At 40.6% G+C, this 13,297-nt stretch overlaps 1 protein-coding gene across 1 annotated transcript; it reads left to right on the forward strand.

The window, feature by feature from the left end:
- Positions 1-10,604, forward strand: tfap2b (transcription factor AP-2 beta). The gene is made up of 7 exons (XM_079474039.1): positions 1-267; positions 2,412-2,867; positions 3,866-3,920; positions 5,500-5,719; positions 5,952-6,070; positions 6,637-6,778; positions 8,692-10,604. Exons 1-7 carry the CDS (start codon positions 187-189, stop codon positions 8,984-8,986), a joined length of 1,368 nt encoding a protein of 455 aa, XP_079330165.1. The 5' UTR covers positions 1-186; the 3' UTR covers positions 8,987-10,604.
- The last annotated feature ends 2,693 nt before the right edge of the window (positions 10,605-13,297 follow it).

The raw sequence follows: 13,297 nt of genomic DNA on the forward strand, positions 1-13,297 counted from the left end.
ACTTAACATTAGACATTCACTGTATCAACGCCTTTACAGCTCATACGCGCACAGACACAAACAGAGTTAAAGGAATCACAGATTATTCTATGAGCTTTGCGTTTTGAGCGAGTGGGCGAGGTAGAGGGAGAGAGAGAGCGAAAGAGAGAGGGAGAGAGAGAGTTGGGATCTTCACTCTTCACATGAATGCACTCGTTATACAGGGATCAGCGCGCGAACATGCTGTGGAAACTGGTGGAAAATGTCAAGTATGAAGATATATACGAGGTAACGAGGACACAACCTGCACCAGCATCTGTATTTCTGCACTGTTTGATTTAAAAAACGAGACAAAACAAATATAGCGTTGCGTTTTGCGGTCAATTTCATTTTATTATTGTTATTTTAAATACATGTGTTCTATTTATAGGCACGAGGTGCTGCTGTTTGCTATATTTTAGTGATAGAAATATTTGGTTTGAAAATGTCATTTCTGAGATATATTTTGTATTACCTTAGCTATGCATGCGCCTTACAAAAACCTCAACAATTTCCGCATGTTTTCCCTTTAAATATCATTTTAGATTTTATATTCAGTGTATTTTTCTCTTTTGTTATGTAAGAACAACATTTTTGAAAGAGAAAAATATTGAATCCCACTGTGCATGGGTTCCAAATTAATTCGTTTCAATGCTCATGCTTGTCTAAATATTATGAACAAATTTGTAAAGAAATGTAATGTTTTATATAGCAAAATCAAAAAAAGGTGAATAGGACCAATTCAGTCCACGCGCCTGGATAAATCGCATTTATTTGATATTTTTATTAAAAAGAAAGAATCACGTTCTCCCATTTGGAGATGTAAAGGACGCAGTGTCACGCGTGGGAGTCCGGTGGATTCCCTGAATGAGCTCCGGCTAGTGGGAGATGCTCGTGGTGGTTTTTCAGGGGGGAAAATCCTCGCGGGATGTCGACCCAGAGAGTCACACATGGCTTTTCTCTCACAGTCACCGTCACGCGTGTAATTAAACACTTCGACCCCAGTCCGTGAAATCGCCCATTATATGAGCGCTTTAATGGAGCACAATTAGAGGAGGACTTTAAACTGTCGCCCGGCGCAGGACAGGAGCAGAAACTGTCTCATCAGCCAAAATCTACATTCTGAACTTCCCCGGTGGGACATGTGTTATAAAGGTACAGCTTTCACTTCGACGAGGCCTGAGATTTTAGAGAACAGTGGCTATAAAGATGAAAAAGTATGGAGAGAGATAAATTTGCTTCTTCAACACAAATAACGCATTTTTACGCAGAATATCTCAACTCTGGCTTTTATTTGGGAAAGGGAGACATTTTGTAACAGTGGCATGTGGTGGAATCTTGCATTTATTTATAGTGTGAGCATAGGGGGTATCCTGAGTCATATGGAATCATTTTATACTTTGAGTAGCTATATTAAGTATGGATAGCACAGTGGTCGTGTGGTGTGAAGTATAGTGTGAGTAGTCAAATATTTATGGAGAAGTTTTAGTATAAAGTGAATATGTTGAGAATGAGGCCTCCATCCCATCTGCTCTGATTAAAGCAGCTGATTCTGGCGATTCGTTTGTTCTCTCTGAAGATAAATGGACTCGGTCTGCACGCAACAATAACATCAAGATAACAATAGCAAAAGAAAGAGTTCCAGACCCGTGTTTGCCGGACCTCAAACAGAGAGGGGAATAAAACAGAGGCACGAGTGTTTCCTCCTCCTGAATGAACGTCACTTACAGCAGCAGCGCCTTCACGCTCCGCTGCTCCCCACTGCTTTAAGTATTCCCGCAATATTAGAGGAGTCATGAATAACAATTATTGTGAGGAGGTGTAGCGCGGAGCGCGAGCGGAGCACCACACTCTGGATCAGAGCGCTGGATCTGGGAGGACAAGATCTACATTTGGAGGAACAGGGAGATTATTTTGCTCGAATACTGAAGTTTTGTGGGTCATGAGGAGTTGAGAGTGAAGCGCGCTTCTCTTGGCGATTGTCGTATAGTGCTGTCGCGTGTTCTTCTGCTATCTGCAAACTCGCGTGTTTTTCTGCCCAGATGTTAGTGCACACGTATTCTTCCACGGTGAGTTTGATCGCACGAGGGCATATATATTGGCTTGTTGCTAAATAGTCAAATGCATTGCGCGTATGGATAGCCTTTTTACGCATTGCATTTTGTGTTGCTTCGAGTTTTAAAATGTGTCTGAGGACCTAAAAGTTGCTCAATCCGAAAAACATACGAATAATCTGGAAGATTCACACACTCACTGGTGCTCGTATTTGACCTCAAAACATATTTTTGATATCGTTACGCGTTCCTAGAAGTTTGTAAATCGCAACGCATGTAAAGACCCATCTTTGCATAGGTTTGTGTGTAATCCTGTTTATATTTTTTTCTGATTTGAAGGACCGCCATGACGGGGTACCGAGCCACAGTTCCAGACTGTCCCAGCTGGGCTCGGTGTCTCAGGGTCCGTACTCCAGCGCTCCGCCGCTCTCTCACACCCCTTCCTCGGACTTCCAGCCGCCGTATTTTCCCCCGCCCTACCAGCCGCTGCCCTATCACCAGAGTCAGGACCCGTACTCACACGTCAGTGACCCGTACTCTCTGAACGCCTTACACCAGCAACAGCAGCACCCGTGGGGCTCCCGTCAACGACAGGATGTGGTCTCGGAAAGCGGAGCTTTACTGCAGCAGCCCAGAGCATCGTTACCGCAGCTCTCCGGTCTGGACCCCCGGCGGGATTACTCGAGCGTGCGCCGGCCGGATGTGTTGCTCCACTCAACACACCATGGGCTCGAAGCGGGGATGGGAGACGGTCTGTCCCTGCATGGCCTGGCACACGGCATGGAAGATGTGCAGGTTGGTTAAGAGTTCATTATTGTCTTTATTTTGGAATGCGTAAAATGTAATAAATATGGCGTTTTTTGTTGTTGCAGTTCAGATTAATTCGTATGAATTGATTTGGTTTGTAAAACTTTTGGGGTTTAAAAAATATTTAAGCAGGGCCATTTGGCTGTTTGTTGTTGTAGCCGCGCAATCAGCATTTTCTCATTAACGAATCTTAATCTAAATTTATTTCTGAACGTTTTTGGGACAACTATTACTTTTATAATTTTTTCGTTGTGGACCTCAATATTTAGAAGAATTTGCTGTATTAATCACAAATCTGAATTTAAAATGACGTAAAAACAACATTTAAAATGATTACATTGAGTTTAATAAATTCAACGCGTAAAACTGCTGTTTATTATAAAACTCTCTGAACACTTTATAAATTACTTTGTTTCCAATCATCTGTTTTCAAACAATATGTCACTGTACACATAAACTATTTGTCAATGGGGGGTTTCTTCATCGTGTACATTTCAGGATAAGGCCTGTCCAAGTGTAGTTGACTGTATAATGATGATGTTACTCCCTTCTGAGATTTTATTACAACAATATAAAAACTGACATGAAACATGTTCTAGAGACGGGAGGGTAGAGTGTCTTACTTATAGTGCCCTGAGGTAGAATATTTTATTTTGCATTGAAATTAATCTGATATAGTTTTACATTTTATTTTGAAAACTTAAATGGAAAATGTGATTTTGCATGACTTTCTATTTCCACAAGGCATATGTTGAATTATAAAATTAAATGTTCAATTTCTAATAATAAATAATTTTAATCATATTTATATTTTTATCAAATTGTACCTATTTGTATCAAACCATTTGTACCGAAATACTTTTTTCTTGCACTTCAAATGAATTGTTTGAAAGGATACCCGGTGAATTCCACTGACATTTTGTACTATAGAACTGAACAAAAAAGCAAACAATTGTCATGTGTTTTCTCACGCTGTGATTTTATAGGCTCTGGATGACAATAGCGGGATGCACATCCTGGATCAGTCCGTCATTAAAAAGGGTAAATGATAAATCATTTGATATGTGTACTGCAAAAAGAGTGAAATGTAATGTTTAATTAATGTTGCGTTTCGGATTACTGGCTGTTAGAACGAATTACTGTTTTATAGATTTAGGGCAAATATCCTTTCAGGTGAATACACCTCGCCACATTTATTACGCATGCGCAGAACTTCATCAACGTTTCAAATGATGTCACCTTGTTCTTTTTTGGACGTCAACCCCGAACAAGTGCAACTTGAGGCCATTCAGTTTTTATATGGTCATATATGATTATAATATATTTTCTATTCTTATTATTCTTACAGATACCACGGTGGATGTTATTTATTGCAACTATAGCTCACATTTATAAATAAAATATATCGCAATCGTTGTTTTGTAGATATATTTTCCTTCACGGATTCAATTTTGACACATTTACTCTGAGATACATGCTTCATTTTGTACGAGCTTTATGTCAGCGTAAGCTCAAGCAACACTCCCTGGGCTCGTGTTAATATTTGTCCGTTGTGAGGGACATTTGCCGGTAATTTAGTTAACGGAGCACGGGCCTCCCAGAAGAGACTGCCTTTAAGTGGCCGCTGTGATGGATGACTTTCTGGGCGCAGATCTCGTGAGCTCGTTTAGAGCTCGTTTTCTCTATTATCCCCTGTAGAGATCTCCGGGGCTCGAGCGCTCGTTACCCCATTAGCGCTTAAGTTAGTAGACGTCGGCACGTGCTAGTGACTGGGGGTGGAATGAAAAATAGGTGCTTAATGTAATTAGTTGGCACGCGTCAATCACCGATCGATAATATAATAAATGCGAGTGTAAATACTCTGCTGAAATGTCACTGTTCTCACCGGCTGCAGTCGAGGTAAAGCTGACAGGACTGTGACTATAGATGCCCTCAGGATAAATAACCATGGGTGTACTGTAGTAAAATCTAGTAAGGTATTTTAGCAGATTTATTTCTAATTGCAATACCATTGTTTAACTGTATCATATAGATTTGTGGGTTTTATTGTTTTACTACAAAAAAGGTTGAAGTTAAAAAAATTATACTTTACGTGTAAGGGAAAAAGAAGAGATTAGGATATTAGAAATGTAATGCTCAGAAAAACAGAAAAACATGACAATGACACAGATCTGGATTATCTGTTTGATAGTAAAAGTTCACATCATTTTCAATAGAAAATTTCAGAATTAGACAATATGACAATAGGGGAGCACGCGCTGGCAGCTCCGGGCGCGTGCGGGTTGACCCGGACCAGCCGGAGGCTTGGGTGTACGGCTCCTTATCCAAGATTTCACGTTACCTGCATAATCTCACAGGCCTTTGACATTTCTTGTTTTATCGTTCGCGTCATTTAAAACAGAATTAGGTCAATTTCGTTTCTTATTTTCATATTTTTCCGATAGCAACGTTTGACGTGGTTCGATAACCAGGAACGTCGCATGCTTTGGGTTAAAAAGCAATGCATAATGTAAACCGAACAGATGTTGTTCCATCTTAAAAATTTTACTGAATTGTCATTCCAGTTATTGTTTAAGCCTTGTAGAACTCAGCTCAATAATTGTCTTTTCGTTACACGCAGTTCCCGTGCCACACAAGAGCGTCGCTTCTTTTATGATGAACAAAGATGGTCTAATCGGCGGGGTCACCGTGAACGTCAACGAGGTCTTCTGCTCGGTGCCCGGCCGCCTGTCGCTTCTCAGCTCCACGTCCAAATATAAAGTGACGGTCGGCGAGGTCCAGCGGCGCCTCTCTCCGCCGGAGTGCCTGAACGCGTCTCTTCTCGGCGGGGTCCTGAGGAGGTGAGAGCATCACTGCATCCGTTAGGATTCACGCAGGATCAAAGATTACAGGAAACATGATTATGCGCAGTTGAGAACTTGAAACATATGCAATAGCTCCACGTCTAGACTAGCTGGTTCTGTTTTCAAGTAATCAGAAATACATTTACAGAAAGCTTTTTTTTCATCTTCAGTTTTTAAATGTGCATGTTTGCATTTAAAGCACACATAAAGCATGTTTCTTTCTGATCAGAGCGAAGTCGAAAAACGGAGGAAGATCACTGAGGGAAAAGCTGGAGAAAATCGGCTTGAATTTGCCTGCTGGGAGACGCAAAGCAGCGAATGTCACTTTACTGACGTCTCTGGTTGAAGGTAAAGCAAGACATCTGGTTCTTATTTTCTTTTTTTTCATATCAAATTTTACCGTGAGGTATTTGAGAGTTTAGGCCCCTCAGGTTAGCAAACAAACGTCGAATTGTGATGGAGCGCCTATAATCTAATATTTCTGTTCGGGTTTTTAAATAAAAAAGTTATGGTTTATTCGTTTAATCGGAAGTAACACTGCAATTTAAGCCATTCTAAATTATAACATGGATTTATTACGCAGCTCTCAACACAGACTATAAACAATATAAATGAATTTTCATTGCCTTGAGAGTTCTCTATAATCTGGCAATTATGAGAGCGAGAACACTAATCTGTTTAATTTTATCTATTGGCGGTGCACATTTATATAACAAATACAGAAACACTGGCTAAAACGACATTTTTAACCAATGCAGCTAATTTGATCTAATAATGTTTTATTGTTGCTGTCACATTGTTTTTGCCTTGCAGTTCTTTATTTGGTTATCACCCCCTCTCTAGTTCAGCTCTAAAAAACGAATATGTGGAGTAATTCCTTTTTTACTATATTATGTCTCTTTTTTAATTTCCAGGGGAAGCTGTACATTTGGCTCGGGACTTTGGCTACATTTGCGAAACTGAGTTCCCCACGAAGGCCGTGTCTGAATATCTGAACAGACAGCACACGGATCCAAACGAGCTGCACTCGCGGAAGAACATGCTGCTCGCCACGAAGTACGTGCGCAATATGCAAACGTTTGTTTTTTGTTGACGTGAAAGTCGTGCATTGGTTGCTTTCATAACAAGCTGGGAAAATGCTCTCGCCGCCCTCATCTGAACAAATGCGTAGCCACAATTCGAGGCGCATGTTGAATCCATCACGGATTTTGGGGGAGCGTGTCGTTTTGATGGCTGTCCGCTTAGTGCCTGGTGCGTTTTGACACATTTAGCTGGTTTCTAATGAGGCGGTTCGGGTCCAGCAGAAACGCGCGCCTCTTATCCATCTCGGCCTGGCACCGAGCTAGAAAGTCATTATATTTAAGTGAAATGTTTCAAGTCTTAAAGTGCCAGCTTTCCCCTTGAAGTTTTGCCTAAGGTCATCCCTCCCTCCTCCCTCGCCTCTCCTTTCACAGTCTGTCTGTCAAAGTCCCGTCAGTCAGCCCGCGCACCCGCCCCTGCACGCGCCTCGGGCACTCGCGTTCTGTCGCTGTGGAATGAGAGAGGGAGAGAGGCGCACCGCGCTCTCCCGACTGGACAACAAGAGTGTTTGTGGTTCTGAGCTGGGACTGCGAATGTGGGTCAAAATGTGACAAGCCCCGACATCTGCAGATGCCCTAGCAGAGCCCTGCAACGCTGACAGTTAGAGGCATTTGAACTGTTTGTCACAAATGACCTTTTAGGGATTGAATTGTTTTCGGATTCTTATTTGTGGCTGTGTAACACAAGAACAAAATATTATTGTTCTGACACAAACAGACAAAACATTGAAATCCCCTTCGGTTCATGCAACTGGAAAACGTCCAATTGAATTGATTTTAAATTAGCTGCTTTAACCTCCAAGTATCAGAGAGCAAAAGAACTGAACAATAATGTTAATTCTTTCATTTTTATTGTGGTTACCAGATACCGATCCACATTAAATTGTTAGTGTTCAGAGAGACATGGAGGTCAGATGTTGGAAGGTTATTATTAGTATTCAATCAGAGGTCAGGTCATATGGCCACATAGCTGGAATTGTGTTATTTCTTTTAATAATCATTGAAAGCATGAATATACAGCTTCTCTTTCGGTAGCTACGTGAAACATGAACCGAATAATCCACAGCTGATAAAGACAAGCTGCCAGTAGACAGAAAGTTAAACTGATGGCTAGTTTAGAAGTATACTAGATTTGCAATCTTCTGTATGCCTGGTAAATAAAAAGTAATATGTGTCAAATGGCAGAGAGTTTTAACATTTTTGAAATATCCAAATGGTGAAGTATGGGCTCCTTTGAGCAAGCAAAGCGGGTTTAGAGAATGGATGAGTGGAAAGTCTTTGTGTATTGGTTATTCATGAATGATGGGTTTTTGAGTTGCTCCTGCGTGATGGCTTTGATATTATGTATGAGTTCTCTCTATAATCAATGTTTCACACTTGGATAAAAGAATATGTGTATCAATATATTAAGGAGAGCGTAGGAATATCCATGCCAGCATGGTTCTTTGCTGTTTTTATAAAGAAATCAAAGTCTATTTCATTTCACTGTTTAATTCAACTTATGCCTTAAATTCATTTCTTGAAAAATGTATGCGGTTATCCATGAGCCATGGGTGGCCTGACGTTGTCATGTGAATGAATGCATGCATGATGCAAGATGGTAAAAGTATTGAACGGGAACAATGTGCGTGAGTGCAACTTGAAGGGATGGTACACCCCAAAAATACCAATTATTTCATCGTTTATTTACCCTCACGTTGTTCAAAGACTTTCTTTGGTGGAACACAAAAGAAGATAGTTTGTAGAAATTTCTCAAATGTCTCAGTTATTTTGTGTACAATGTAACTCAATATGGGCCGGAGTTGTTTGGTCACCAAAATATTTATACTCTGCAAAAAGAAAGAAGTCATGCAACCCCAGTCCATCATCTCTTTCTCTTCTTCTTCACAGGCAGTTGTGTAAGGAGTTCACAGACCTGTTGGCTCAGGATCGTACTCCTATAGGAAACTCTCGGCCTACGTCCATCCTTGAGCCTGGAATCCAGAGCTGCCTGTCACACTTTAGCTTCATCACGCATGGCTTTGGTTCTCCGGCCATCTGCGCCGCGCTCACAGCTTTGCAGAACTACCTGAATGAAGCCCTTAAAGGTCTCGACAAGATGTTCCTGAACAACCCCACGTCCAACCGACACACGGCCGCCGACGGATCCAAAGGCGCGGAAAAAGAGGAAAAACACAGGAAATGAGTTGGAATTACAACAGGATATCAAGAGAGAAGGGGCTTCGAACAAAGTCATTGGAGACGTTCAGAGATACTTTAAACTCTAGTTTTGTGACATTGCGCTTTACATTCTGGTGTGAAGGTGCAACGTGGAAACACATCGTGGGAAAGCAAAAGGGATAAGAGACTGGAAGACACATCTCTGCTGTGACTCGTTCGCCAGCCATTTTCATCTCATTCGTGTGAGAATGCTCGAGGAGTGCGTGTGTGCGTTTTTGTGTATAAAAAGTATGAGATATTACATGATGTTAAACACATGCTGTATCACACAGGCTGACCTTTACACACATGAATCCGATCATTTCTTTTTGAGCTCATCTTTGTACTCGCCCGCATACAGGAGCACAGGGTTGGTTCGGATATCGCCAAAATATTTTAGTTAAATACGATTATTGAGCAGTCTTGGGATGTTAGTGGCTTATGTTTCATACATCATTTACAAAATGTACAGGTACAAATGCACCGTTATGTTTAATCAAAAAGTGGCTGTTAAATGATGACTTGCTCCACAGAGATTACAAAGAGAGACTAAAAAGAATAGATTTTATGGCATTGTTTAATACATGCAGTATTATAAGCATTAGCCAAAAGAGCAGTGAGCAAACCACCATGCTAGTTAGAAAAGTGAGATTACAGATGTTTATTCGGGCAGAACTGCTTAAACAGATAAACCATCTCTCACATTTTATAGCGTAATAAATTACTCAGCATTGATACTGAAATTCTCAATCAGACCATTAAGCACAATGCAATTTTTAGCAGACATTTTGACATGGTTATTCTGATCAGAGATTTACATTTAGCATGTTTTCCTGAAGCCACTCAGAATCAGTTTACTGTGCGGTTACATAAACAAAATGAAATCAACTGCTGCGCAAATCGAAATCGTTTTTCGAAACTGATGTTGCTTGTCATGCTATTCAATTCTGTGAAATAGGAAGACATTTTCATTGTGTTAACATGGCAATTAAGTTAAAATCATAATCGTTTCTTTGATATTTTCTCGGTTGCTTGCCCACGTTTCATTTCTTTTGCACAGACTTAAACCAACAATGATAAAATCATACACTTTATAAACTAAAACAATTAGCTAACATGAAGCCGGCTTTGATCGAGTGTCATTGAAAACATATAATCCCCGATTTAATGACTTTCTCAGGCTGAATAAAACTGGGATAAGGAGTTGACCCCGCGCGCTGGAACACTGCCATGCGCATACATGTACCTTTACGCGCTCCGCTCACCTGCCAGCGCGCATTCGACATTCGTGGGCGAGCGCTTGTCAATGAAGTTGGAGTACAGCCTGTCTGTCAAAGTTAATATTTGGTTTACTCTGTGTGAGAATGGTTCTTTTATTTATGTTTGTATATATTTATTTATACTTAATTTAATGGACGTTTGTACATAGGAATAGACTTGAGTCGTCTGTTTGTGACTCTCTGTGCGTGGGTGAACGCTTGGTTTAGATAGCATCTTGTATTTTTTGTTTCATAGATACGGTGTTATGTGGTGAAGGGTAGAAGTTGGTTCATGTCTGGTGATTTTCATTTACCTCGAATTAAAAATAAATCGTGTTTTATTGTAGATGCTGCTGTGTGGTTAAGTTTCATATTTTTTGTAGCTGCTGAAAAGACGATTATTTGATTCTAGATAAACAATAATGAAAAGGGGGAACAAAGTGCCCAAATCAAACAAACATTTAAGTAAAAAGACAACAAATTGTGAATGGTTATTTTACGTAATTCATATGACATTAATCACAGTAATTATTTACTCTGGTTTACTCTATTTTTAAAGAGACAGTCAAGTAAGGCGAAATAATCAGCGGTTTCTTCAGCATCCGAAGTGTGGAGGAGGATTTTATTTTGCTTTGCTGAGAAAAGTGAAAAGCTTTTTGCCACCATCTTGTTACCGGTTATTTCTTTTGATAACACGGATTAATCTAGCTGCAGCAGAATCACAAATGGGAAAAATGTCACAAATTGCAGTCGATTAAATGTCAAAGCTGTCACATTGATATAAAAACAAGATTACAGGTCTGATACTGCAGAACTGAAAATACACTCAAAGCGTCAGATATTTATTTGATCAAGGTTGGTGTCAAAGATGCTGGTGGGGAATCCTTTCTAATAGAAGGAAAAACGTATTATTATTATTATTAGTGGGCTCTTATAAACACAAACTGAACCAAAATAAATCAAGAAAGCGCGCAAATGAAAAATGGAAACTAGAATTCTCGTTAAAACCAAACAAGGAATGCCAACATTTTATCGAAAACAATCGCTTGAAGGCAAGTGTCCGCGGCCATGGCTGTAAAGTGAACTCATATCACGGCCCCAGGTCAGACCCCCGCGAGTCCCCGCGCGCATCAGCTCGCGCTGGTGTATTTAATGCGGAGGAGCGCGTGGCCCGCGGGTTCCGTCGCGTGACTCCTCATGCGTGAAGTATTGTGACCCAGGTGCAGCACCCGCATGTCCGCGAGCGACGTGGATCTCGACAAGATTCAGAGATTTTTCCTCGGCAGAAAAAAAGACCAGCCTCGCTCTCACCCACGGGACCTAAAACAACACAAGCCGAGATCTTTCATCTTTCCCTCCAACCAGGTTCTTATTACCCTCTAAAAACAGATGCCTGCAACAGACGCCCACAAGAGCAAATTATATATAATTGGTGTTTACAGTCAATAATAATAATTGGCTTTTTTCAACAAAATACTATTTTAGTTTTTATTAACGAAATAACAAAGTTATTATTTAATCATGGACCTACAGTCAGTAAACCCAGAAGACAGCAGCACACTTGACATTTTCTACATTTGCTCAAAACATCCCCAATAAAACGATTATTTGGATTCTCAAGGCCTTGTTGGGAAATAAGATGAAGCAAATGAAAACTCAAGCGCGTTGACATTGAACATTTGTTACCGGAACGCAAATATCGTAACATTTTATGCAGGCTTGGGTGTTACAAACTAAAACCATCAGTCTCATTTCAAGTCCCATCATCATAAGTCGACGGACAACAGCCTTGGTCCCCGTGCTCGCTGTCACGCAATGGACTGTTAAAGTGGTTTATCCAGACACGAGCCAGGCGCGTAATTCTCGCTCGAGGCTCATGACCGCGGGCACCGCGCGTGCCCAACTGATCAACCTGGATATTTCATTATTCATTAATTTACTGTTTAACAAATCCCGCTCATTATCGCGTGAGCGGCTGGCAGGATCCAATCGTTTGGTGTCAGGCGTGGAGAATTGGCCCATTTGATCCCGAGCTGTTTTTTCTGCGCGCGTTATTATTATTTTCAACATCCCGAAACGGCTTGAGATCGTCATGAATAATAAGCAGCGCGCGAGCTTGTCAAAGCCCGTTGAGCGTGACACAGCCCGTGGAAAAGTCGAGGCGTTTTTAATATAACCCACTCCCACTGCCCCCGCTTCACTCACTATTTGGTAAAGACAAAACAACACGGTGATAAACAAACGGAAATGTGCGATTACTACGGCAATGACACGCGTCCACGCTGGATGAGGAGGACGTCAAATTGTTTCATTAAACAGGTTAAAGGTGACAAAAATGTCAACATTTACCTTACAAATATATGACAGAAACAGCTTCCGGATAGAGCGTCGGATTCAAGAGATGCAGACGCTGTAAACCGTGCTGCGTAAATTCACTTTATAAGGGCACTCGGTTGTGAGAATCATAATCGGGTCCGCCATACTAAAGGATTAAAGATAACACAGTATTTGTTTTAGTCAAAATCAAGTTAAAACATCTAAGCCTACAAAGGAAAAACAAGAGTCAGTGATCAAATGGCCACGGCACTACAAAAGATAAATAATAACAAATCAAATAATAAACTGCAATTTTACAAAAGGTAAACATCATAACTCTATAGACATTTTGTAAACGTTTTTTTTTGGTCTCCAACATTTTTCATCCCTATATATCTTAGTTTTTCAGAATGTAAGGTGTCTGGGAAATTTGGAAAAATGGGCACAATTTGCTTTAAAAGGTCAAATTAAACTTTTGTCATTTTCTCTCATTACAGTGTTTATGTGATAAAGGAACAGCAACATTAAAAGAACACGTTGATATTTTCAGTGAACTTTCTCTGAAGGGCTTTACATTAGTTACACACCCAAATCCAACACAACAACATCAATCAAAAAAACTCACTCTCTCTCTCTCTCTCTCTCTCTCTCTCTCTCTCTCTCTCTCTCTCTCTCTCTCTCTCTCTCTCATGCACGTAGCTTTCATGATTGTACAGAATAGA

The sequence above is a fragment of the Barbatula barbatula genome (assembly GCF_947034865.1).
Source record: "Barbatula barbatula genome assembly, chromosome: 15".
Classification (NCBI taxonomy): Eukaryota; Metazoa; Chordata; class Actinopteri; order Cypriniformes; family Nemacheilidae; genus Barbatula; species Barbatula barbatula.

Bases quoted from the DNA above. Each gene is read 5' to 3' on its own strand.
- tfap2b (XM_079474039.1), top strand. From the start codon at position 187: ATGCACTCGTTATACAGGGATCAGCGCGCGAACATGCTGTGGAAACTG. The intron at 2,868-3,865 runs GTTGGTTAAGAG...GTGATTTTATAG, and splicing joins ACGGCATGGAAGATGTGCAG to GCTCTGGATGACAATAGCGG. The intron at 6,071-6,636 runs GTAAAGCAAGAC...TTTAATTTCCAG, and splicing joins ACTGACGTCTCTGGTTGAAG to GGGAAGCTGTACATTTGGCT.